Source organism: Fopius arisanus, unplaced genomic scaffold (assembly GCF_000806365.1).
Source record: "Fopius arisanus strain USDA-PBARC FA_bdor unplaced genomic scaffold, ASM80636v1 scaffold00004, whole genome shotgun sequence".
Classification (NCBI taxonomy): Eukaryota; Metazoa; Arthropoda; class Insecta; order Hymenoptera; family Braconidae; genus Fopius; species Fopius arisanus.
The window spans coordinates 2,432,873-2,457,294 of NW_011887743.1; the positions used below are offsets into that span (position 1 = coordinate 2,432,873).

General features: G+C 40.4%; 5 protein-coding genes across 8 annotated transcripts in view; 2 read left to right on the forward strand and 3 right to left on the reverse strand.

Moving 5' to 3' along the window:
* dmrt99B (doublesex-Mab related 99B) overlaps positions 1 to 4,647 on the reverse strand; it is a 9,334-nt gene extending 4,687 nt beyond the window's left edge. Inside the window, exons 1-2 of the mRNA XM_011315459.1 lie at positions 3,721 to 4,647; positions 2,696 to 2,999 (exon numbers count right to left, since the gene is read on the reverse strand). Of these exons, the coding sequence (XP_011313761.1) occupies positions 2,696 to 2,999; positions 3,721 to 3,990 (574 nt within the window). The 5' untranslated portion in view covers positions 3,991 to 4,647. The remainder of the gene's footprint in view (positions 1 to 2,695; positions 3,000 to 3,720) is intronic.
* Positions 4,648 to 7,789: 3,142 nt separating this feature from the next.
* On the forward strand, positions 7,790 to 11,745 carry PIG-O (phosphatidylinositol glycan anchor biosynthesis class O). 2 transcript variants are annotated; one of them, XM_011315460.1, is made up of 2 exons: positions 7,790 to 7,950; positions 8,056 to 11,745. In XM_011315460.1, the coding sequence occupies exon 2, from the start codon at positions 8,097 to 8,099 to the stop codon at positions 11,253 to 11,255; it is 3,159 nt and encodes a 1,052-aa protein (XP_011313762.1). In that variant the 5' UTR covers positions 7,790 to 7,950; positions 8,056 to 8,096; the 3' UTR covers positions 11,256 to 11,745. The 2 variants fall into 2 exon arrangements, with proteins under 2 accessions (XP_011313762.1, XP_011313763.1); XM_011315461.1 differs by having other exon boundaries at positions 8,074 to 11,745.
* Positions 11,746 to 11,902: 157 nt separating this feature from the next.
* LOC105273178 (uncharacterized) lies at positions 11,903 to 14,582 on the reverse strand. Of its 3 annotated transcripts, none has more exons than XM_011315462.1 (6): positions 14,477 to 14,582; positions 14,239 to 14,403; positions 13,637 to 14,167; positions 12,457 to 13,571; positions 12,353 to 12,391; positions 11,903 to 12,153 (listed from the first exon to the last, which is right to left on the reverse strand). In XM_011315462.1, the coding sequence occupies exons 1-6, from the start codon at positions 14,580 to 14,582 to the stop codon at positions 12,046 to 12,048; spliced, it is 2,064 nt and encodes a 687-aa protein (XP_011313764.1). In that variant the 3' UTR covers positions 11,903 to 12,045. The 3 variants fall into 3 exon arrangements, with proteins under 3 accessions (XP_011313764.1, XP_011313765.1, XP_011313766.1); XM_011315464.1 differs by lacking the exon at positions 11,903 to 12,153 and adding an exon at positions 12,181 to 12,292 and having other exon boundaries at positions 12,333 to 12,391; XM_011315463.1 differs by lacking the exon at positions 12,353 to 12,391.
* Positions 14,583 to 16,659: 2,077 nt separating this feature from the next.
* Positions 16,660 to 17,296, forward strand: LOC105273179 (uncharacterized). Its single transcript, XM_011315465.1, has 3 exons — positions 16,660 to 16,751; positions 16,864 to 17,084; positions 17,184 to 17,296. Exons 1-3 carry the CDS (start codon positions 16,679 to 16,681, stop codon positions 17,280 to 17,282), a joined length of 393 nt encoding a protein of 130 aa, XP_011313767.1. The 5' UTR covers positions 16,660 to 16,678; the 3' UTR covers positions 17,283 to 17,296.
* A 2,314-nt stretch (positions 17,297 to 19,610) lies between these two features.
* LOC105273181 (uncharacterized) lies at positions 19,611 to 21,726 on the reverse strand. The gene is made up of 5 exons (XM_011315466.1): positions 21,579 to 21,726; positions 21,257 to 21,501; positions 20,957 to 21,151; positions 20,528 to 20,797; positions 19,611 to 20,227 (listed from the first exon to the last, which is right to left on the reverse strand). Exons 1-5 carry the CDS (start codon positions 21,724 to 21,726, stop codon positions 19,625 to 19,627), a joined length of 1,461 nt encoding a protein of 486 aa, XP_011313768.1. The 3' UTR covers positions 19,611 to 19,624.
* Between the last annotated feature and the right edge of the window lie 2,696 nt (positions 21,727 to 24,422).

Genomic DNA, 24,422 nt, shown 5'->3' on the forward strand with positions numbered 1-24,422 from the left:
CCGTATTCGAGATATATTTTGGATATTTTTTGACAAATTGTAAATCGATCAATTGTCGAGACTTATAATTAAATTTAATTAAATCATCGCCGATAAATAATTAAAATGAACTTTATCAAGTTTTTCGTCAGGAGACTCGTTAACGTTCCTTTCAGTAACTAACAAAAGAACCTCATTATCCACGTATCGATACGCCTGAAAAATCGATTGCGTTAAAATGAAAAAAAAAAAAAAAAGTGAAAATGCTTTTTCCCATTGATCCATAGAAAGAGAAAATGACGGCAGGGGAGAAGGTGAAACGCGATCAGTCGTGATGGGGTTGTGAATTTTGGTTGACGACAGCAACAGAGCATGCAACACCACCCGATCAGTCATTAAATCGTCGCCGATTTGCCTTTTGTTCTTCTCCACCCCTGTCGCGCGTTCTCCACTATTTTACCATTTTTTCACTCCACTTTTCTCGACAGGGGGAGGTGGGGTTAATCGGGTTAAGCCGTTTTGCCTCGAAATGAAGAAGAAAAAGACGTGGGGAATGGGTGAGGGCGAGGAGGAGAGTGTGAAAGCGATGGAGCAAAACGTTTTTAATTGTTTCGTGGCGAAGGTTTGCCTTTTGTTTCACCGTTGTATTTTCCACCCCCTCGATATTCCACACGGGGTATGAGTCCATTGAATTTCATCAAAACGTTCGAGAAATTTTCAAAAAGAAATTATATCAATCGATATATTTTTTTCAACGGGATATTGATGAGGAGTTTCTGGAGAAGAGAGGAATGTAATTATGAATGGGAAACCTTTGACGGACTGGGGAGTTTTATTTTTCATGAGACTTCTTCGGGTTTCCCGGAGATCATCCCCGTGTACCGGACAGAGGAGAAAAATTGAAAAAGAATCTGTGGTTAAAGTTTCGTACAAACACTCGACTAAGAAACATCTTCTTTTTCTCCTTTGCACACCCGAGTACATCTAGGTAAATGTCAAGCTCCTCCTCAGGTTCCCAACCCTCTGATATATTTCTCTCATTGCGCACCCTCGCACATGGAATCACGATTATATCTTCTGGAAATAATATTACGCGACTGCAGGCGCAATCGGTTAAATACAACTGGAAAGAATCGACGATTGGAAAGAATTGAACTGTTGAGAGAGAGAGAGAAAAAAAACGGGAGATAGTCCATTGTGAAGTGGCGGTACAGTGAAAATAATTTCCTGGTGTCGACGCCAGAAGTGGAAGGTGAAATGCCGCCTGGGACAAAGTTTCTTGGCTTCGTGTACTAAACTTTTTGTCTCTTTACTCTTGTCTCGGTAAGTTTGATGTACCACGGTGTAAGAGAATACACGGAGTCAACTCCACTCTTTCAAATTTATCCCGTTAAAATTTATTAGAATAGAAGGGCTCGGAGTGGACCCGCGTCACAATCAGCAGCTGGCGATTTTACAAATAATCAAAATAATTGAGTAAATCGGTATTTTGGAAATATAAAGTGATTAATCGTGTTAGAGTTACGTTGAAATACTCAACAAACATTGAAACAAGGAACTATGAGCAGAGGATAGACCTCGTAGAGGAGTTAAAATCCTAAAAGAGCAAAGTCCGGAGTTGGACGACCCCTTGAAGTGGTTTACGCATATATCTGCAAAACACGATGTATTATACGGTTTTATGCATGACTATTTTCCCCGGGGGATGTGAATGCGAGTAAAATTTCTTGGCCCTCGAGTGTCCACGTATAATGGGGACTCGTGATCATCCAAGTTTCCTCGAGTTGGATACGTCCAATTCCACTGACACTCCACCATCACTTGTATATTCCTTGTGGCCATATCTTTCACCCTCACAATATCATCCCAAATATATATATATATATATATATCGATAGACTTGATATTCAGCTAAGTACTAACCATCCAAGTACCATTTCCTCTCCAAGATTTTCCCTGGGTTGGAGGCACTGGCCCGAGAAATTCAATTACTGCTGGTGAAACTTCTTGAGTTAAGTTTCTATAACTGCTTTTCAATGGGTCTATACAACAGTGTCGTGGATGGCCCAAGAGGTGGGGTGAAATGAGGGGAATTTAATTGTAAATATCGAAATAATTAAAGCAGGTATTGATATTGATAAATAAACAATTGAACTGTTAAAACTGTTCCTATTCGTTCTCATGGAATTTTTTGGGCATCAAAAGAGCAACAAATATTGAAAAAAATGAACAATTAACGACACGCGAATCAAGTAGAGATTGGTACACACGTCCAAGTATCATAGATATTCAACAAAAAGAGTCCAGTACAAAACTACCCGTGACAAGGAGTGATGTAAGTGACTCTCTGTGCCATTGTGTTTCACCACTTGGACAAAAGTTTATCGAATAAAAACCGTTGATCGTTAGTACACATTGAAATGCCCATTTATCGAACAATAATTTTTCTCCTTTCAACGCACTTTAATGTGGGTAAAAGGTCCTGGAAGTGCACGCGTTCACCCTCGAGTTCTATAGAACTACTTAGTATTTTTCTTGGATAACTAATGCCTTTGGGCGAGCGCGTGTCGACCCCCGAGGGCCCTCGTTCAACTTTATAATACTTTAATCAACACCTGGAGGAGTCCAAAACGAAATCTGCCCCAAATAAATAAATAAATCCCATTGGAGTGAAACAATGATGCGGGCTAAAGTCAAATGATCATCATCAACTCACCACTCATTGATCCATCATTTTTATCTGGTGATGGATATCCGTCCTGGGGAACCCTCATCCTCAGCAGTCCGCAGTCATTTTGTTGGTGCAATTGTGTCTGGATCTGTGCTGCTGCTGCAGCAATAGCTAGACCAGCTGGACTCGAGACATGAGGATGTGGTGGTGGACTGTCACGAGTTGGTGCTGTTGATGATGATGTTGGCATGACAGGACCACTGGTGCATCCACCGTTATTATACTGCAACTGTAGACCCAATTCTCTGGCTTCACTCTCCTCCTGCGCCTGTTGTCTCCTCAGGGCAACCTGGAGGGAACAATATTTATACTGGAGACAATTTTATCAACTGAATAGGTTCCTCGGATATTCGGTACATGCCGTTTTCAGGAACGTGTGATTAAAAAATTAATGATCATTTTCATGGATTCAAATATCGGATTAATAATTCCAGACTCGATACACCATTTCGTTGTGTATCAGTAACCGAGTGTCATTTTTCGGTAATAGGAAACAAGAATTGTAAGACGAATACGTACAGATGCATAATGTAGCACGAGGGGATGAAAGAAAAATTCAAGAGGTGGGTTACGAGGGGTTGTACACGGAAAATAAATTCACGGTGGCTGCGTAATGTGACACGATAGGCTGGTTATATTTCACATTTACCTGCCCACCCCTTGTAAATTCGTTATTCGGTAACAGTGTACTCCAGTGAGAGGAGAATTGAATTACAAAATGTAAGGCAGTCAAAAGAGGGAATATACCCCCTCTTCTGGGAGGTGGAGCTCTGTCGGATTTTTTTCTTTTGTCATTGATCCTCAAGAGCTTGCAACATGTACTCTAAATTATTATGAATAAAATTCTTTTCAATCCTTTTGAAATAATAATAATCCAGTTTGACAAAAAAAATGGGAAATAATAAATTGAAAATTGAAGAGAAAAAAAATGAAAATACCCTCCACGTGGATTAGAATAGCGAAGATGGGAATTATTATGAATAATTATGGTAATTATTTAATGAACCAACCTGTGCAGCCATAACCCTCTGCCTCTCGGCAATTAACGTGCATTTAGCACAAACGCAATCCCTCCACCGGCAATACCGTTTATGTCCCTTGAGAGCCGACACAACTCCATGATTTCGACACCTCGCGCACTTGGGTGTCCTCTGATACCTTTCAGCACTGGCACGTAGAAAAAATGCAGCAGGCAGTACATGATGCTGCTGCTGCTGCTGCTGATGCTGCATCAACTGTCCAACATCGACACCCAAGCCAACACCCCGGGGCAGCGACATGATACCACAATAAATGATCAGAAAATTTCCAAAAATCCAGATCGCCAGAGCATCACAGAATCACCAAGTCACTTGTTTCACACATGACCGGAAAAAAAAATTGCAAACAAATAACAAATAAACCGCAACCAACATTAATCCCTGGCGGTTAATGTCGGTAAATGTTGCAATGCCAATCGTACGGTATCACGTTCCCCGACTATTCAAATTGTCATAGGGCATTTGTCCGTCGGCATCGGTAAACCCTTACACTCTGAACTGGAAAAACGGGATGGCATATGCGCAATGCATAAACCGCGCAATGTCGCAATGTCTCATTCGTCCTGCCCCTCAGCCAACCAACGATCAAGGATAAAGTCCTGATACTAACTATCACCGTTTATGCGCATCACTGAGACAATATAACATCCACCGGATACCGATCACACACATAAACCCAAAAAAATTAACAACCGGCGATTGACGGGTTAAAACTCCCGATGCAGATTAATCGGTGAAAAAAATGGTGGAGCATCGCGATCACCAGGAGTTGCGTTCGGCTCTGGGGCCAAGTGTCTAGTATTCAAGGCGTTGTCAACAATTGCAGCATTCTCATTGTGTCGATGGTGGGGGAAATTTGACAGTGAGGGTGGCACACGGAGGGAGGCGGATGGGAAAGGGGATGGTATCACAAAAGGTGGGGAAAAGATGAAATTTTCGCGATGGTGGGATGCGGTGTTGGGTGGTGGGGCGATCAAGGGGGGATCATGCCTGAAACTAACTATTCCGTATTGCCCCACCACTGTGAAAAAGCGTGAAATAAAAACAGAGTGCCACAGTGTACCCACCCCGGGATTTCAACCATACGCAACCCGCCGTTGGGCTGTACGGGCCACGCCTGCTCGGCTCTACTATTGGTCGAATTATATTACCAACCCAGACGGTTACCACAGGCAGTTGATGTTTAAGAGTTTATATCCTACTATTCTGTATTTCTATGGGACCCAACCTTCCTGGGGTATTATTGTATTTCTGGGGCTGTCTCACTTGCCAGTGCTCCTGCTACGTGCATTTACATTTGATGGGGGCTTGTGTTGGATGATATTTAGACAAATAAATTCAGTTTCGCGATTTTTTATTCGGTTTTTGTTGAGGGGAGTGTATGGGTCGCATTGTGGGCCTTTCGATTCATTTATTTGACAAAATTGCAGGGGGTGGACTCTTTGTTTTTCATAACTAAGCGTTTTTTTTTTAGAGTTCTATTGTACAAAATTTTTATACGGTCAATTGTGGCAGAAATTCGTGGAGAATTTTACAATTTTGGCATTTTCAAATGAAGTTACTTAATTATTTTTCATGATATTGTTTATTTGAAATTAAAAATCGAAGGGGGGAATCGCGAGGCTTTTTTTTTTAATTCTTCATTCAAATTTATGAAAGACTTTTGAATTCCAGTGACCACTGAATTCCCACCCACTCCATGAAAAGTGGATCTCTCAAAAACGATTGAGGGTAGATCCGAGAGATTAAAACTCTGTTACAATTCCACCCTCACATTGTTTGGCTTTTGACAGTCTTTCTATTTTCTACTGAACAATTCACCGGGTACTTCAGTGCGAACAAACCCTCAAAATCTGATGGCATATCTCCATCCGATCTAATCTTCTTCCGCAGGATTGCGCGATTTCTCGTTTGTTGGCAAACATCGTAATTCGAGATTATGTATCCCCCAAGTGATCGGATACGTTTCTTTTCTCGCTCGATATAATGCCAGCCGATTTTTTCCTTCTTACCCGGGGGTGATGGGAAATTTAGAATTTTTTTTTTTTCGGGTCGCAGGTACCTGTTGCCCAGAGGCAATCGCGTCTCGAGTTATTTTTAAATAAATGAATTAATGAGTTACAGCAACAGTTGCTCATGATTTCACGCGAATGATCATTTCACTGAGTGAATGAAATGCCGATTCATCGAACGATCAGAAATTTTGCATGAAATGAAATTTTCCATTTGCATGACGAAATAAAAATGGTAAAAGTGAATATAAATTGAAGAAGCTCGACGGTAGATCCCCCGAAAATGAAATATACCTCGGATTTTTGACGTTTGGCTTTTAACAGATTGAATTGAAAATGGCCCCTGGCATCGACACGACAGAAGAGCATATCTGTCTGAAAAAAAATGACTGTTCGAACCGGTCGGGAGGAGCAGCTGAAATACAGATATATATTCGTTAAAATGCCTTTTTTTTCTCACTGTCTCTCTCCACATATTCATTTTCACGTTCGCTGATCCGGCACATTGCAAAACCGAAACGACGGTATGGGATTCGTCGGTAAAATTCCGATGGGAGGATATTATTTTTCCATGGACTGTGGTCAGCTGAATCCTACCGAAGGTGGAGGAAAATTATGTGCCAGTTCTCTCTGAAAAATATATGTATTTAGCCCCAACTGTCCTCAGAGTTTGAATAATAAAAAAAAAACATTGAAAATGGAATAAAACTCGGGCTGATGGATATGGACGGAGCGGGAAAATGGTCAAAGCTAAAACCCTCGAATGCTATATATTATCAGGAACCCTTCAAACACAGCATTTGAAAGCCCATATATACATCTTCCTGGGGTTTCAGACTGTCCACAAAAATTCCTAGCGATTCGTTTCTCCCTTTCCAAATCTAATTCACTATATTTTTTGATGACACGTCGAGGGCTTAACTTATTGCTCGCTTTTCAAGGCGTGAAGCAACCCATTTTGTCACTCCACTGACAGAAATGATTTTCACATTTTTAGATTATATTTCTATAGAAATTTATTTTTTTGCGAGAATCACGCGAAATGTTCCGTCATTTTTCTTCAATACATGTATCCCGGAAAAATCGGGGGTTTGTAATAATTTTTTTTTTTATTTTGCAATTGCAATTCGGTTGCTGGATTGAATGATAAAAAATGGTGTTTTCGGAGGGAATGAGGGGAGGATGTGGGCGTGGTGATTGAGGTAGAACCTCGAATCTCCTTCCAGCTGAGTGAAATCACTGGAACCAATGCGATACACAATTCCAACTGGCAACTGTTGCCATCAACGCACGCGCACAATATTCCAGGATTTTTAATTTAAAAAATGGCGGAATAATTCACGTAATCCGCAACACGACTTTCATTTTTTTTTTGGAGAAAAGATTTATTTTCCTACCCTGTACCGATTCCATTCATCTCCAAAGGCCTCAGCATCTCCTGTCGTAATCGGAGAAGTGAATGTTCTCGTCCCCTCGAAATCTTGGATTCCATCGGCTTCTCGAGTTGAATTCTTCCTGGACCTTTGTTTCTTCAGAATTGTTTCAATATCAAATTTTCGCTTTCCAAAAAAAAACCAGAGAATTGAGAAGTGAATGAATTTTCGAATTTCAAATTCTTTCAGATTAAAAATTTCTATCTAATATCATTAAACATTTTGTAATAATACAAAACGTGAACTACTATATTTATATTTTTTTAAAACCATTGATAAACTTTTAAAATCGAATTAAAAAACTATTATTAACTGTTATTAACTACTATAAACAATTATGAATTGTCAAAATAATAGAGAATTACCGGAAAGAGATTATCTTTAGAAAATTATTCATTAATAAAGATTCAAGTTTTTTTTTTAATTATTGGCCTGAAACGCCTCCCAAGAGACCTCTCGCGGACATTCTACGATCTATCGAACTTATTCCATCTCGATAAAAAAGGGAGCTCCGACTAGAGAATCAAGAAGAGACTCTTAACGCCCAAACATTATGTAATAATAATAATATAAATATATATAATGAGACACCGGGCAGGTGCGAGTGTGATTATTGATACAACCTATCCAAAACTCAAAAAAATGTCGTGATTCTCAAATTCTTTCTATGAAAACTCAAAAACCCGTGTTTAAATGAATCGACAATAAAATATATAAAATTCGTAGTGAAAAAAATGGATTTGTAGGTTTTTTCAGTGAGTAATTGTCAAATTTTTGTTGTAGATTAATTCGAAGACAAATGAGAATAATTAATAATCTCATAATTAATTTCCTGTCGTGGGGGTATTGATTAATTTCAGATTTCATTTCAATTTAAGAGCTCGCAAGCCTCACGTCAACAATGCCAAAGCTCTGGTCATACTTCGCCCTCCTCCTCTGGATATCTTACCTGATGACCGCAGGTCTCTTCCTCTTCATCGACGGTTTCTTCCTGACTCGAGTCTCCCGTCCAGAAACAGCCAACTGCACATTATGTCGAGGAGACTCGTGTTCCCCAGAGTCCCTCCTGAAAAACACATCATCCCCAGAGATTTGTCTGGAACCCAGAGGTCGAGTGGTTGTGCTGGTGATTGATGCCTTAAAATACGACTTCCTGGAGTGGACAGAGGATCCACCAGATATCAACTTCCACCGGAATAAAATTCCAATAGTCCACCAGCTGTTGACAGAGCAGCCACATAATGCGAGATTATTCAAGAGCATTGCAGATCCACCAACGACGACAATGCAGAGGATAAAAGCCCTGACCACAGGAACACTCCCCACGTTCATCGACATCAGCTCGAACTTCGCAACTGGCGAGATCGATGAGGACAATGTCATCGATCAGAACAGAAATAATGGTGTTGTCTTCATGGGTGATGACACGTGGACAGGACTTTTTCCATCTAAATTCCTGAGGCAATTTCCATCCCCTTCATTCAACGTTCTCGATCTAGACACTGTGGATCGAGACGTGAGAAATCGAATTTTTTTTGAGCTCCAGAGGAAAGACTGGGCTCTGCTGGTTGCCCATACCCTGGGGGTCGATCACTGCGGCCACAAACACGGCCAGAATCATCCTGAGATGATCCGAAAGCTCAACGAAACGAATGAACTGATCAATGAGATCATTCAAGTTCTCGATGAGCACACGATTCTTTTTGTCATTGGGGATCACGGGATGACGGAGTCCGGGGATCATGGAGGAGATTCCCCAAGTGAAGTGGAGGCTGCGATGTTTGTTTATTCGAAACAACCACTGCAGGAGTTTATCTTCCTGGAGCCCTTGAGGATTGTCAACCAGATCGACATTGTGCCGACATTTTCTGCTATTCTAGGGACACCCATACCATTTTCCAATATTGGGACTGTTATCGTCGATGCTCTGCCAAAATTCAGGAATGGGACTGATGATGAAGAACACCCCTGGTACACGGTGCATGCCGTTTGGAGAAATGTTATGCAGACTAAGAGATACATCGAGGCCTATTCCTCTGACACATTTCTCTTCACCGAGGAGAAGTTAGAAACCCTGGAGAAGCTGTACGAAAACGTCCATGATCACCTGAAAAATATCACCGTCGAAAAAGATTTGAATTCTTTTCTAAAAGCCTCTAGTGACTATTTCAAATACCTCCGGGACTCCTGCATCGAGATCTGGGTGCAGTTCGACGCAAATCTAATGTCCCAGGGTCTTCTCCTCGTGTTTTGCGTTCTCTTCTTCATGTACCTGATCCTATCTGGAATCCCCGAGGTGCAAATGCTCAAAATCCTGGACTCATCTTTCCTCAGGATCTCTCTAGCTGGGAATATTGCATCAGCCGCTGTTATTTACACCCTCTACTCCTTGAATATCCTCGAAGACTTCAAGAACACGAATTTCTTCGTCTCCGGTGTGATCTCCCTATCTTTTCTAGTCATCCTGGTAATCCAGAATTGGGACATTATCTCATACACATGGTACACCAATCCCAAGCCCACGAAATCCGATTATCTCCTCAGGGTGATCCCGAGTCTGGCGATCGGTGGATTATTCTCCAACAGCTACGTCGTCCACGAGGACAAGGTCCTCTCATTCCTCTTGATTACTCTCGTCTGGGTGCTGGTCTACACGATCAATGACGAGCCTGAAAATTTTTACAGGAAATCCAAAAAGTCGTCGAAGCTTTATCACCAGAGAATCATCTTCATCACGATGGGTTTCTTCATCTGCATGGCAATCCGTATGTCCAGCTACTTCTGGCGATGCAGGGAGGAGCAGCTCGGTAACTCCTGCACAACCACGATCCTCGGAAAAGTCGGCTCCATGACTTCCAATAACTTCGAGAGAATTCTTCTCATTTTTACACTCATTGGATTGGCCTTGTACATCACAATCATGAGAATGTGGCTGACAAACTGTGGAAATTTATCTGGATTCTCACTGAGTACAATTCTAGCCAGATACTGTCATCCCCTCATGGTGGTCTGCATGGGTAGCTACTGGGTCCTCCAGACACTGCCCAAGGATCCCAGAGTCAAATTCGTCTTCGCCTGGCAGATAAATGCATTTGCACTCGTTGTTTACTGGTGCGCCATTCTGGCTGTTGTTGTGATATTCATCAAACCACTCCAAGTGTTTCTTCTCCCAAGGAATCAGGAAACCCTGAATGTCTACCAGGGTGAGAATATCGTGCCCAAATTATTTGACAAAGTCAAGGAATTGTTCTACACAAGGAAACGAGAGGGAGATGATGATATTCCCATCGTTTATGGACTTGGCACTGTTTACAGTGCTGCATTCATATCGTTGGGAATTGTTGGGAGTTTAATTTATGCATTACTGCTTGGAAACGTTCTAGCTCCAACTGTCTTGCTGCTGGTTGTTACAGTTACTGTTATCCTGGGAATTGTCGCTGTCGAGAGATACAGAAATGCTAATGACATTTATGAACTCATGCAAGTATCCAATACTGCTGTTTTATCCTGGTTTCTCATTGCTGAGTATTTTTTTTATGGAACTGGACATCAACCAACCTTTCCCACTATTTATTGGGACGCTGCATTTGTTGGAACTGAGGGGCATTATTACGGAAATATTATTCCAGCTATTTTGATTGGAATAAATACTTTTGGCTCGCATTTACTCATGGGGATCACTCTCCCTCTCCTCGTCATCTCACCATTCACAATTCACGCGATGATTCCTAAATTAGCAAGAATGAAATTCCAAGGTGATGCGGACATGAAGAGGGGAGAGCTCATTTTATTTGATAAAGACAATGCATTCCATACAGCTGTTTTTAATACATCAGCGAGATATATTCTTCTTCATGGATTCAGAGTTTTCGTTTGTATGTTCGCTGCGACAATTCAATGTCGTCACCTCATGGTCTGGAAGATATTTGCACCGAAATTAATTTTCGAGGGATTGAGTTTTCTCGTTACCCTCGGTAGTACTCTCGCCTCATTTTTTCTAGTGATAAGAATTGATAATCAAGTGGAGAAATTAATAACTAGGGTAACCAAGGCCAGATGATAAATTCATGGATAATAATCCACGACCATTAGACGTTTAAATGCGAACCAATAAATTTAGATGAATGAAAATATTGTGATGCCTCGGGCGACTTATCAGTCCCATTTAAACGGGACTCCAATTATCCCAGTTGTATTCTAATTAACGACAGATGATTCATACTGTTTACAGTATTTTATTGTCAATTTTTTACTACTATTGTACTCAAATCTCTTTTTAAATAAAGATAAAACTTGTAATGCGACGACCAATAATTAATTATCTGTCACTCTTCCAATCACTGCACTTCAATTACTGGCTGTCAATTGATAATTGACATCATCCAAATCACTTGTCACTAATTAAAATTGCCAATGCAAGGGGAAAATATATTATACCCCGAGTTATTTAAATCACTTCACTAGACTTGAAAATTTTTCACATTTAGCATTAACACTTGGAAAAGGAAAAATTTTTCGACACATCCCGCGTGATGATGAAATTGTTGAGTTAGAACACACGAACGCTATCCTGCGTGCAATGCATTGCTGCTCATAATAATACGAAGCAACGCACTTGATGCAGGATTGCGTCAGCGTGCAATCGATGACAGAAGATCCCCGACGTTGAATTAACAATGGAAAAATATAAATCAAACGAATTAAAAATTCATTCGAATGCCAACGATTTTTTATTGGTGAGATACCTCACGAGATTTACATGGTATCAATTAATTTAATTCGAAATTATGCTGTACTTCGCTAGTTTAGGGTTTATCCATTTTGTCGAATCTATGAAGAAGTTTCCTCCCTTAATGATGGCTGTGATGATGTCTGCGTTCGCCTTGCTGGCTCTTGAAATTTTCAGCCCATTGGGCCCACTGCTTCCCCCAGTCCTCGTATTCATTCCCCTGAGATTCCTAAAATCAAATTAAATCATTACAATAAAAAAAATAAACGCTCGAAGACCGCATTAACGATCATTTCAGAGTGATTTTTGTACTGAAGTGATGGAACAATTCGATAATCTATACTCAAGAATTTCTACTGAATAATTTACTGTCAGCCCTTCAGTGCACAATAAATCATCAAATTCTTATCGATAATTAAGAGACTAACACTTTTATACCCCGGTGAACCTGCTGGAGGCATATGAATCTGAAATTAGATTTTCAATTTGAAATCGAAATGAAAAAATTAATAATCTCAAGGAATCGACTTACAAAGAGCTTGATACCGCCTCCCTGCTGTCCAGGAGTCGATCCACCCCCAGCCTGAACGGTTTCAACAGCTCCAGGTGGCATGCTCTGGTATCCCTGATGCATGGACATCTGAACAGCCCTTTTCCCCTGCCTATTTTCATAATCTCCCTCGTCAACGTTCCTTTTGACAGCACTGGAGGGATAACTCCCAGGATAAGCAGCCCAGTACCCAGGGAAGGACTGAACATCTCCTGGGAGAGGAGTCTTCTCCAAGCCATCCAATTTCCTCTTGATGGCGTCCAGAAGAGTCGTGTTAAATGTCATAACACTTCCACTGGTTTCAGGTAGTGCAACTGGTGCTTCAGTGGCTGATGCTGTTTTTATGGTCTCCTGGATGGCCTGGGTGATGTTCTTCTGCATTGCCGTGAGCATGTCGAATAGTTGACTGAGTGTCAGCATCTTCTGCTTGAAGGGAAGGGTAGGATCGACAGTCGGTGGTGCGAACATCGCGGCCCATGGGGACAGAGGCTTTCCAGGCTTTCCAGGTTTTCCTGGTTTTCCAGAAACACCAGCTGCTTTCTGCGCCAGGATCGCATCGTTCAGGGTATTGAACATATCAGTCTTTATGGAGCCGAGCTCTCCCATGATCGAGTCGACGATTGCGTCCTTGGCGGTTGTGATCGTCTGAAGATCCTCGACAGATCTGGCGACAACAGTTTTTGGTGTGAGGGAGTTGTCGAGGGGATCAGGGGATGAGAGGCTTTTGTTTAATTTCAGACTGTCGAAGAGTTTCTCCAGAAATGTGGAGACCTTGTCCGTGTATTCTGTGGGACCGGGGATGATGGCACTGGGTAGCCAGAAGTCCCCGGGGACGATCGTACTCTTGGCGATTGGAATTTCGGTGGTGGGGAATGACTCAGGGAGTGATTCCGTTGGAGCGGCGAACGGTAACCAGAAATTTGGAGGAACAATTGTGCTCTTCGGGGCTGTTGGGTCTACCACTGCTCCTGGAGGTGCTGGAGTACTTGTCGCTAAACTGCTGAAGAGAGAGTTCAGGAAGGCCGTTTTCTTCGTCATGTAGACGCTAGGATCTACTACGGGTCCTAGACCGAATGGACCGAATGGTCCGAACATTCCTAAAATTGCACGATCAATTTGAATTCACACGCGCAATCCCAGAAATTCCATAAATAATAATTACCTGGAAGATATTGCTTCGGGACTCCAGAGGAATCGGTTTCTGGTTCCTCAGGGATGGAGGTGAGACCTGGATACGGTGGAGGTGGTCCCACATTTTTCGGTGTCTCCGGAGCAACTCCAAGAATTGCACGTCTTCTTCGAGATGATTCCTCAAGGTCCTCTGAACTACCCACAGGGTTGACTCCAGAGATTGGGCCGAAAGGGCCGAATTTGGAAGCAAACGGACCGTAAGTGACTCCCGGGGGACCGAAAATTCCGCGTTTCAATTCACCGGAGGTCTTATCCTCGCCGAGGATGGCTTTCAAGTCTGACGTGTCCTTAGTGTCACTGGCGTAAAGGAAGGGTTTGGTGGGCCCTGCGGGGACCACTGGCCCAAGACCTCCGAAAAGATTTGCCAACATGTCTGTCTTCTTTGAAATCATCGCCTGGGGATCCACAAATTTTGGAAAGAACGGCGAGGCTTTGGGTGTGTAGGGGATCGTTATCGTGCTCATCCCCGGGGCCACCGCTGGGCCCAATGATCTAGCGTATGCTTGAACCAAAATATTCGAAAATTATACGGCAATTTATGAAGGGATTATCATTTTTTTATAACCGGTCTACCTGATTTTCCTCCGAATGGAGCGTATGGAGCACCGAATGGAGGGTAAACTGGAGCTCCAAAGGGAGGATATGGGGCTGGGGATCCAAAAGAGGCAAATGATGAATCATCTCCGGGAGTACCGAATGGTGATGACTTGGCGGCACCGTAAGCTGCCCAGGGTGATGCTGGAGGGATTGAATGGTGTCAGTTAATTTTGAAATTTGAAATTGTCAGGGGAATGTTGTGGGAATACTTCACCTGGTTTTCCCACCCAGGGGGGTGGACCTCCTTTCATCGGCGGGGGTTTCGCGGTCGCCGAGGTGGCGATTATTAAAAACACTAGGACAACACCTTGACGAATCATCTTGTTAGACTTTACTGAATTGTTATCACTGAATATCTCATCTTTTATACCCCATCTAGACCCCACCCACGATGAAAATCCTTTGAGGATTACACTCGGTGGCACGTCAGCCGACGAAAAAATTTCTGCTCATTAAAATAATCCAGATACATTTATATATCGTTAGGCACAAACACCTGGGGATTAATTATTCGATTTCGAGATGTAAAATCCGAGTCCATCCCTCCGTTTCTCCGTTAAAAAAAATTTATCATGTAAAAATTGGAGAATTTATAATTATTTATGCATATTTTTGTTATCATTTATTTCGGGGGAAGTATTAAAGTGAAATGTACAAGGATAAATATTCTGAACGAATTTTCAAAAATTCAACTCATCGGAGCAAAACCAAAAATAATTTTTACGTTTGAAAAATTTCCTTTCAAATGTTCTCATTATTGAGTCCTTTATTTCAACGATAAAAAAGACAATCGAGTTAGTTGTCACTGTCACGCCATGACAAGCAGAACAAATCGTGAGTTAATAAAATTTCATAAAAAATGTGGATTATGTGAATCGTTAAAAAATTGTTCAGTCTTTAACAGATTATTTGCATTTCGTATGATTTTTCAGCGCTTGATGATAAAACCGTCGCGATCCGGGAAGACTTGCAGGCATTCACTTCCCTGTGGTCTTCTCTGCGATCTAAATACGAAGGGACAAACATCACAAAAACAATAGCAAGACTCCTTCACATGTATCAACCAGAAGATGGGATTGACGCTTACGAGAGACTCCTGAAGACAGTTGTGCTCCTCCTGGAGGATTTTGATCCCAGTGGCCTGAGACTTCTCGTTTCTATGGTACCTCCACCCACGAATTCACCCCAAGAAACCATCAAGGAGATCTTCTCCAGGGCCACGGGATACACTAGGCTAGAAGCACCGATATTCCAGAAGTAAAAAATTGCTTTCCACTTTTTTTTTTCACTATTATTTGGCATGTGACGCTCAGATGTTTTTTACACTAATTATCATTATTTCCGCTCTTCTTTTTATTATACCAGCCAGTCTTTAATCCCAGCTGTGGTAAATCCCACTGATGACGCGAAAAAAGATGAAGACTCGAGTACATCATCCTCGAGGAATATTCCCTCGGAAATTGCGAGTGCGAATATTAATAAGAAGAGTAATTACCAGGCGCCTCAGGTAATTTTTTTTTTATAATTGAGAATCAATTGAAATTAAAAAAATGATAAACCGAATAGTCATAAAAAATTGAACAATTGAAAATATTTTCAATTGATTTTCAATTGAAAATATTTTTTAATTAATTTATTGGCTATTCTTTTCAATAGACAACGCCTCAAAGATTTTATCCTGCCACCGCATTCACTCCGATAGAAACTGATATGATTGTGAATCAGAACTGCGAAAGAATGAGTTATTATACGTCTAACAATGGTCAGGTGATGCTGGACCCTGGAAACGTACCTCCTGGGTACAAAATCAATTGGATACCCAGCCCTTTTATGGTCCAGAACGGACCTCCAGGTCTATCGAATTCTTACGGTGATTTTATCGTTAAAACCGAGGATAATAAATTCCTGAGAGTTCATATGGGTAACGTGGGAGTTCTGATGTCTCCGCAGAATATTCAGAGTTATCTCCCATACCAAGTAAATAAATATATAAAACCCGGAGAAATAATAATCAATCGAATTGAGAAATAATTAATTCAAATTTTATGCATAATTTTTTCTTCAGGCAATTCCAAGTACTCGTTTGAATTACCCCTGTGAGAAAACCGAAACGATAAGTACAATTACACCCCCTCGATACCCGATAGCCTTTGAAAAAAATAAATCTAACAGAGAAAAAACTGATTCCACCGAAAATAACGAGAATCCCGAAATTTCATTGCTCGATAATTTAACTGTCAGCAAAACTCTTGAAATTTGCATCGAGCGATTTTTAGATCGAGTTAAAAATAATGCGGATATTAACTCGAAGATCAAGCCGGCGGTGAAAAAAATTCAAGTCTCTTCCAACGAGAGGAGTGAATTATTTCAATCCCGAGACATTAATTATGCAAATGACTGGGAGAAGAATTATTACATGAAGAACTCTGACATGACAGCCTACAAGAGACAGTATTACGATTCTCTTCTGAATTATCAACGAGCAAAAGGTAATTTTTTTTTCAGATAATCTTTCGTAAGGGGATGATTCGTCCTGCAATTGAGGATTCGATGGATTTTCGAATTTATGTTATTTCAATAAATTGTGGAATATTTATATAGCCGTGACGAATTCAATGACCCCAATGCCATCGACAAGTACATATGATTCTTCATATTACGAGTACTTGCAACAACACCAGTGGATGTATCAGCAGCGTTTAATAATGGGACATCAATATGCACAGAGATTAATTCAGCCTGAATTTTCACCTCTTCGTAATCCCTACGGACGATTTAACGAGTGGATGCCCAATTGCACTACTTCCCGACAATCGCAAGAGGTACATAAAAAATCATTCAGTTCTCAATGGAAATATTTTTACTATTGGCAATTTACTACTGAGAGATTCACTCATAAAATAGTAATTTAATTTTTTTAGGCATTTGGATATTACAGCACCAATTGCCCCCCGGATTACGAGGCAATGGCGAAACATAAGTCGAATTTTTCGGGAGAATCTGAAGTGAAAAAGGAATAATAATCATTTTTAAACAATCGGGGTTACATTTTCTTTTCATCTGTATTGATCTTTCCATTTGACAAAAGAGGTACCTGCATTTATCCAGTTTCAGTGTACATAAATATATTAAAATAATTAATGTTGATAATTCAATAATTCGAATGGATTCACTGATCAATCTTCCCTCGTATTTTTTTTTTCGTATTGAACCGGTACAGTTTATTCATTGAGACAGCGTCGATTAATTGGATGGTGTTTATCTCGACAATTACTCACAATTTAGTCAATCCTCATTCGTTATATCAATGTACAGTGATTTATTACAGATTATTATCGGATTGTCGCAATGTCTTAGTACCTTCTTGGCTTTTTTTTTTTCATAAAATTGGCGAGTAAAACGTGCGCGTGTATTTTTTTCTTTTTTTCTCCTACCTATGAAATAAATCGATGAAATAAATGTAATCGACGGTGATTATTAATTTTTGCGTGATTTTACGCGAAGACAAAGGGTCTATTCAGTCGTGAAGTTCTTGAACAGAAATCGTCAATTTAAATTGAAATCGCGTGAAATTTTCGAGAGAAAACGATCGAGATTTTAAAAATATAATCGGCGCTCTCTGATCGATCACTTCATGACGGAATTCTTATCAATTTTTTCTCATCTTTATCACACAAATAATTTTATTTGTTGTGCGTTGAGAGATGTATTGCATTCATAAGGTAATTGTGATGATTTTTTTATCTCGATTTTTTTCTCAGTTGACAGATTAAAGAAATCGGCCGAATGATTTTGAATGAATGAATGAATAAAATTTGGAGAATAATTCAATTTTTCCATTTTTAACGATTTTTGTAAATCTTCAGTCCGGCAACTCAGAAAAAGATATTTCAGCCAGAAGTAGCATGAATTATTATCCTATATCATCAATCAGCAATATCCGAGGACTTCAGTTACAAAATATATTATATTTGTTAATTTAGAAGTCATCCCTATTTATTTCTTTTCATTCAAACTGCACTAGTTCCTCAAACTCTTCAATTTTACAATTTCCATCGTACCGCCATTGTTTTTCTTTCGATTTCTATACAAGTTCTGCTCGTTGATGAAATAAGTTGTCGAAGTTCAATTATCACTCACTGAATTACGTGAAAAGTGAATAACCTAATAGTGAACGAAAAATATATTCGTGAAAACTTCGTTAATTATCTTTATAAGATTTCCATAGCGCTGAGATTACTTCACTTTGATTAAAAATCAATTTATCGGTATGATTTATTCATTTGGCAGTGAATTATTATTTTAAATATTTTTTCTTAAAGCTCGCGACCAAACAATGTGAAGATTGAGTTTTCGAATTGAATGAATCATTATCGAAATTGAGAAGTGAATTGTTGGAACGAGATAATTTAATCATAAATAATTCCCTCGTTTCTCCATTTCACTCCCGAGATGATTTTTTTATAAATCAATGCAGCTCCACGACCAATAATTAATTTACGAACAAACCCTCTTGTTTAACAAGACTAAGTGAACACTCACGATTTTTATTTCAATTTTCTCAATTCTTACTTCTAGAATTCAATTGGTGTAATTAAACTCACTCATTTTATTGAAAAATCCTAAAACTCCTAATTATTCGTATAAAAAGGACGAAGGAAATTGCTTGAACCTGAATCAAACAAAACGACCAATTGAAATAACCGACGGAAAAAATTACATTTGACATTCGACGGAGTTTAGCCTTGGAATGTTCACGCGATATGTTACTGACTAGGAAAATAAATCAGTAGTGAAGTGCGAGAATGAGATAATTCTCTTTTCCAACATAATAATTGTCATATTTTCTGTTCTCTTTTTAAAAAACGCAAATACTTGAAGTAACCATGAATTTCTATCGGAAAATTGTAAATCATAAAATCATAAAATTATAAAAATCATAAAATCATAAAGAAAAAAATGGTTTAACGATACCCCGGGAAAACAGCAAAAATGGTAGAATCCCCTTCGGAATATCTCTCAGCTTCAGCCCATTCTGCACTTCACCACCAAAATTAATACTGATTAATCACCTACTCACTGACGAAACCCATATCCACCTGAATAATACTATGTCCACCATCAAACTCACGGTAAACACATCCACACGCACACACACACGATAATAAAACCACTCATAATAACGCACAACTGAAGGAGAAAAACAAAACCTACAAACGAATAAAACCTGATAAATATGTCGACGGCAGCACAATTTACAAGGCATTGATATACTTTGTACAAGACGTCCTTGGGTTATTTTTTTCATCATTTTAACCGTTCATAATAAATTTAATTCGCGTTAAGGAAGTGATGAAGTGGCTCACGGGAATGGATAAGGATCAACTGTTTTGCTAGAGCATGGTTGAACGTCATCAGGTGGTTGTCGCCATTGGCTCGACCACATGGCAACTTCGATGGCTTTGGCAGCATCAACTCTTTCAGCTTCAGTTGCCCCCTGCATCTCCCACTCCTTGACAGTTGCTGCCAAACAGCTCTGAAAATCACTATTGGTACTTGTTCTCGATGTCTTGACACCTGGCCCTTTACCCGCATTTGGTCTTCTTGGCTGTGGCCTCTCGATCTGCTTCAGGGGCAACTTCTGGGGCACTCGTCTACCCGTACCTGTCTCAACTTTTTTACCAGCAACTCCATTACCACTCGAGCCACTTCCATCGCGTCTTCTTCTTCGTCTCTTGCGCTCGAGATCACTTTCATCTCTCTGCATCGTCTGATTCTCTTCGTCGTCCTGAGGGAGAAATGCATCCCTCGCTGATGCCCAGTGATCCTTTCGCGATTTATATTTTTCGCAGTTACCGTTCCCTTTACTCGTTGTGTTCGATTCAGTGTCAACACTTTTTTTTGCCTTCTGGCTTTTCACTACCCAACCAGACGATGGTTTCGGGCTTTTGTCTTTCAGGGTCATCTGAAAAATAAACCCAAAATCCCATCCAATTCTCAACAAATTATTCCAATAGAATAAATTTACAAATCCCAGATGCAATTTAATCCCCAATAAATACTGCAGTATCCATTGATACCAAAATAGACATTCTATTATTATAAAGAAGAGAAAAATCGTTAACACCGTAATTAAACAGCTGATTAAAACTCCAGTGACACGCACATTACAGTCTAATGAACTGCCTCTGGACTAAAATATTGCATTGTTCGATAATTTATTCTCTTGAGATGCAGAATTTCGATGCTGAATTAAATTGTTTACCCCGGATGACGTTGAATCCACTGGCTTGTACAGCTGACTCTGGGAATGATCGTGGGACTGTGATTTACAATTGACCCCAGTTCTCCCATGAATCCAGGAGAGTAAAAATGCTAATATCGCACAGAATATGGCAATACCAGCGGCAACAGTAAGTTGTGAACGAGTACGACGTGGCACCCATCCAGTGCCATGATACTCCCATATAGAAAGCCCCAACAATCCACTGCCAGCTGTATATGACACTCCGATGCCAGTGAATACCCAAAAATTCTGCAATAATCAATAGTCATCATTATTAAATATCGGAGGAATAGATTCAATCATCAAAGCTTTTCCTAAACTCTTCCCAAAGTCTTAATTAATTTCTCCAGTCATCTGGCAATTGAACGATCGATGAATGAATGAATGAGATTAATAAATAATTATTACCACTTTATCCCAATTGAGAGGGAACATGTAGACAACGTGTGTTATATCAAGGAAGAGAAGTAGAATTGTGACTAGGAGACAAAATACAGTGACAAATATCATGAATCTTAAGCGTCCAACGTGTGGCAGCATAAAGAGATTGACACTTGCTGTGCCAGAGCTGCATAATGTTGCCAAACATGCTGCTGATGTTATCTGAAATTAAAGAATAATCCCACAATTACTCTGTAAAGTTACGAGAATAAAATTATTTTTTTGGGATTAATGCATGTGTTGTGTGAATAATATGTTAGGACTCACGAGTAGGAGAACTCTGACGACACCCGTGGTGGTTTTGAGATGACCCTGTATGTCACAGACAAGTACCAAGTGGCTGGCACGTGGCCATGGCAGTGCATTACCGGAAGAGCCATGCCGATTATTACCGTGGCCATAAGGGCCATGGTAATTCTCATGCGAGTCCCACGAGTGGACGGTTGAATGTACCCCTGGTGAATCCAGCTCCGACGAGTGGGAGCTTACAGCTCCCCCAGTTCGACTCCCTGCTATTTAAAAATTAAATACAATTATTAACGATAATTGTATTTAATTGATAAGATAATTGAATGGAATTATTGAATACCAATTTCGAAGTCCTGTATGTCCTCAGGCCTAGAATATGCGGTTGGCGGTGGCTCGAGATCTCTTATTTCTTCCAATAACAATACTTCAATTTCGTCTGCAGCGTACAAATCCGAGACGGAGCGAAGATGATTCCGAGATTCGCTCATCACTCGGGGGTTAAATGTGTGTAATTAATAGTCCCCCTCCCCCCCCACCCCCCCACACACACTTGTTGTTACAGATCCACCCGATGATTTTGCGATGGAAAAACCGTGGGATCTGTCACAAATTCATCATTTTCCACTTGACATTGAAGCCCATTTCAAAAACCAGAGAATCCAATAGTTCGATTATTCATTTTACCCTCGAGACATCTGCAACACATTAAAATATACCCCCCACTGCAATTATCACGGTAATGATTACATAAACAAACAAAGTGATGAAAAATATTTGAGACAGAGAGATGAATTAGGTGATTGTTTCTGGAGTGTGAGAATTTTTTCTGGGCTAGATGATTAATTACTGAGTGATTATTCTCGTTCTTTGGATTGCATGCAATACAACAATTGTTCATAATCATGAATTGTCACTCAATTTATTCACACTTTGACATACTTGCCCCAGTCATATTAAATACGTCAACTGTATTGAGAGTTGTGGGTATGGAATGATTATTGAATATTGGTTAATTACCCAGATGTGTTGTGAACATTGATGAATGATTTATCACATGTTTTGTGAGTTAAATGTGTCGTCCTCGTGAGTCTGAAAACCTCTGGAGTGTCGCCATTACCGCTCTTCAATCAACTCATAAACCCCCTTTTTACATTGTCCCGTGATAATGGAAAAGTTTGGAGAGATGTGCGTCGGTGGAGAGATGTTTTGAGGGGTTGAGGGTGATATCCAGACCAATTGAGTAATCCGTAGACTAGTGGGGTGGAATTTCATAGGTGGATCGATGAAGTTTCAGGAGAAAGCTCGAGGGTTGAGTCCAGTGCATTAGCCAATGGGGAATTAACATCAGGGGATGATAGTTCGTGGAGTTTCTCCCTTTGGGGCGCTTCTGAGCTTTCCGGGGTAATGAAGGGTAGTTTTCGCTTCTGGTGGCATCTCAGTCATTGTTGGGGTGCAGCACAGAATTACCGGTTGTTGATAGATCAGTCCATTGCTGGTCTACCAATTCTTCAAAAAGCTAGAACATTTTGGGAAAGTAGGGATAAAGTAAATGGAAAAAGAGTATCACCACTTGTAAATAATTATTGGCTTTAAAAAAAACCATTATGTACGTAGACTGCGAATTTAGCTTCTCTTCTCGAGGACGATGAGCCAATGGAATGTCTCTGGGCATAATTCTCTTGTCGTGCAATTAGCATAGAGATTAGTATCCACAAAACCTCCGGAGACTTGCAATCCATATCTTCCTAATGATTGTCATTTCATTATTAACGGAGTCTTCGCTTGCCCTAGTCTCTTCTCCTTTCTCATATCCAAGCAGAAAAATTCCAAGTAGACGTTCATTCGAGAGCGGTTGAAGTTGAAGTGACGTCGAGAATGAACGCGTCCCCACTATATAGACATCTGCGTGCGCAGCACCGAGCCAATCCCATCTTCGGCCTTTCTGATTCGTTCGGCGCTGGAGACGCCTGAGGGCTTAAAACAACGGCAAATCCTGGCTCGAGCGCATTTCGTTCCGGAACTTCGTCCAGTGCAGAGCTCCAGTCCACAGCGGCGAGACCGGGATCCAGTGGCCAAGGAGAAGAAGGTGGTAATCCGGAGGACAAGCCAAGAAGCAGACGATCCAGAGGATAAGCTGAGAAAGCAGACGACCCAGAGGATACGCTGAGAAAGCAGACGACCCAGAGGATAAGCTGAGAAAGCAGACGACCCAGAGGATAAGCTGAGAAAGCAGACGACCCAGAGGATAAGCAGGAGTCTACATCCGAGGAGTGGATTCAGCGACGTCGCATCTCCGATTTTACAATCTGCTCTTTTCAGAGCTCTGGAAATCTTATTCCGATCGATTCTTTCTCGAGTCCTGGATTTCTTAATTCGGTTGATTCTTTTTTAGAGTCCTGGATTTTTTAATTCGGTTGATTCTTTTCAGAGTCTCGGATTTTTCGCTAAACAATCGGCTTTTTTTAAAGCCCTGGAACTCAATCCGGTCGATTCTTTCTCGAGTCCTGGATTTCTTAATTCGGTCGATTCTTTTTTAGAGTCCTGGATTTTTTAATTCGGTTGATTCTTTTCAGAGTCTCGGATTTTTCGCTAAACAATCGGCTTTTTTTAAAGCCCTGGAAATCTCAATCCGGTCGATTCTTTATTAGAGTCCCGGTTTTCGTATAATCCAATCGATTCTCTTTAGAGTCTTGGATTTTTACTTACCCAATCGGCTCTTGTCAGAGCCCTGGAATCTCGATTCGCTATTTATTTTCAGAGCTCCGGATCAACGCAGTGGATTACACAATCAGATGGTGAGAGTCCTGGATCTATGAAGCTGATTTGCAGAACCCTGGATTTATGGAGATGACCTGGAGACCCTGGATCTATGAAGCCGATTTGCAGAACCTTAGATTTACGCAGCAGTTCTTTTTAGAACCTTAAAAACAATCTGTTCTTCTCAGAACTATGGAATTCTCAAAAACGCAAATCGGCCCTTTTCAGGGCCCCCAATTTTTTATTACGTTGGATATCTCTCCACTATTTATTTTACTTCCGATATAATTAATTGCTCCTGAATGTAGCAATTTATACGAATGAATTTTGCATAATACTATTCGATCTGCCTTCAGAACTTTCACACAATAGATCATTATTTTAATAATAAACTTTATTTAATTTAATTTGTATTTTGACAATTTTG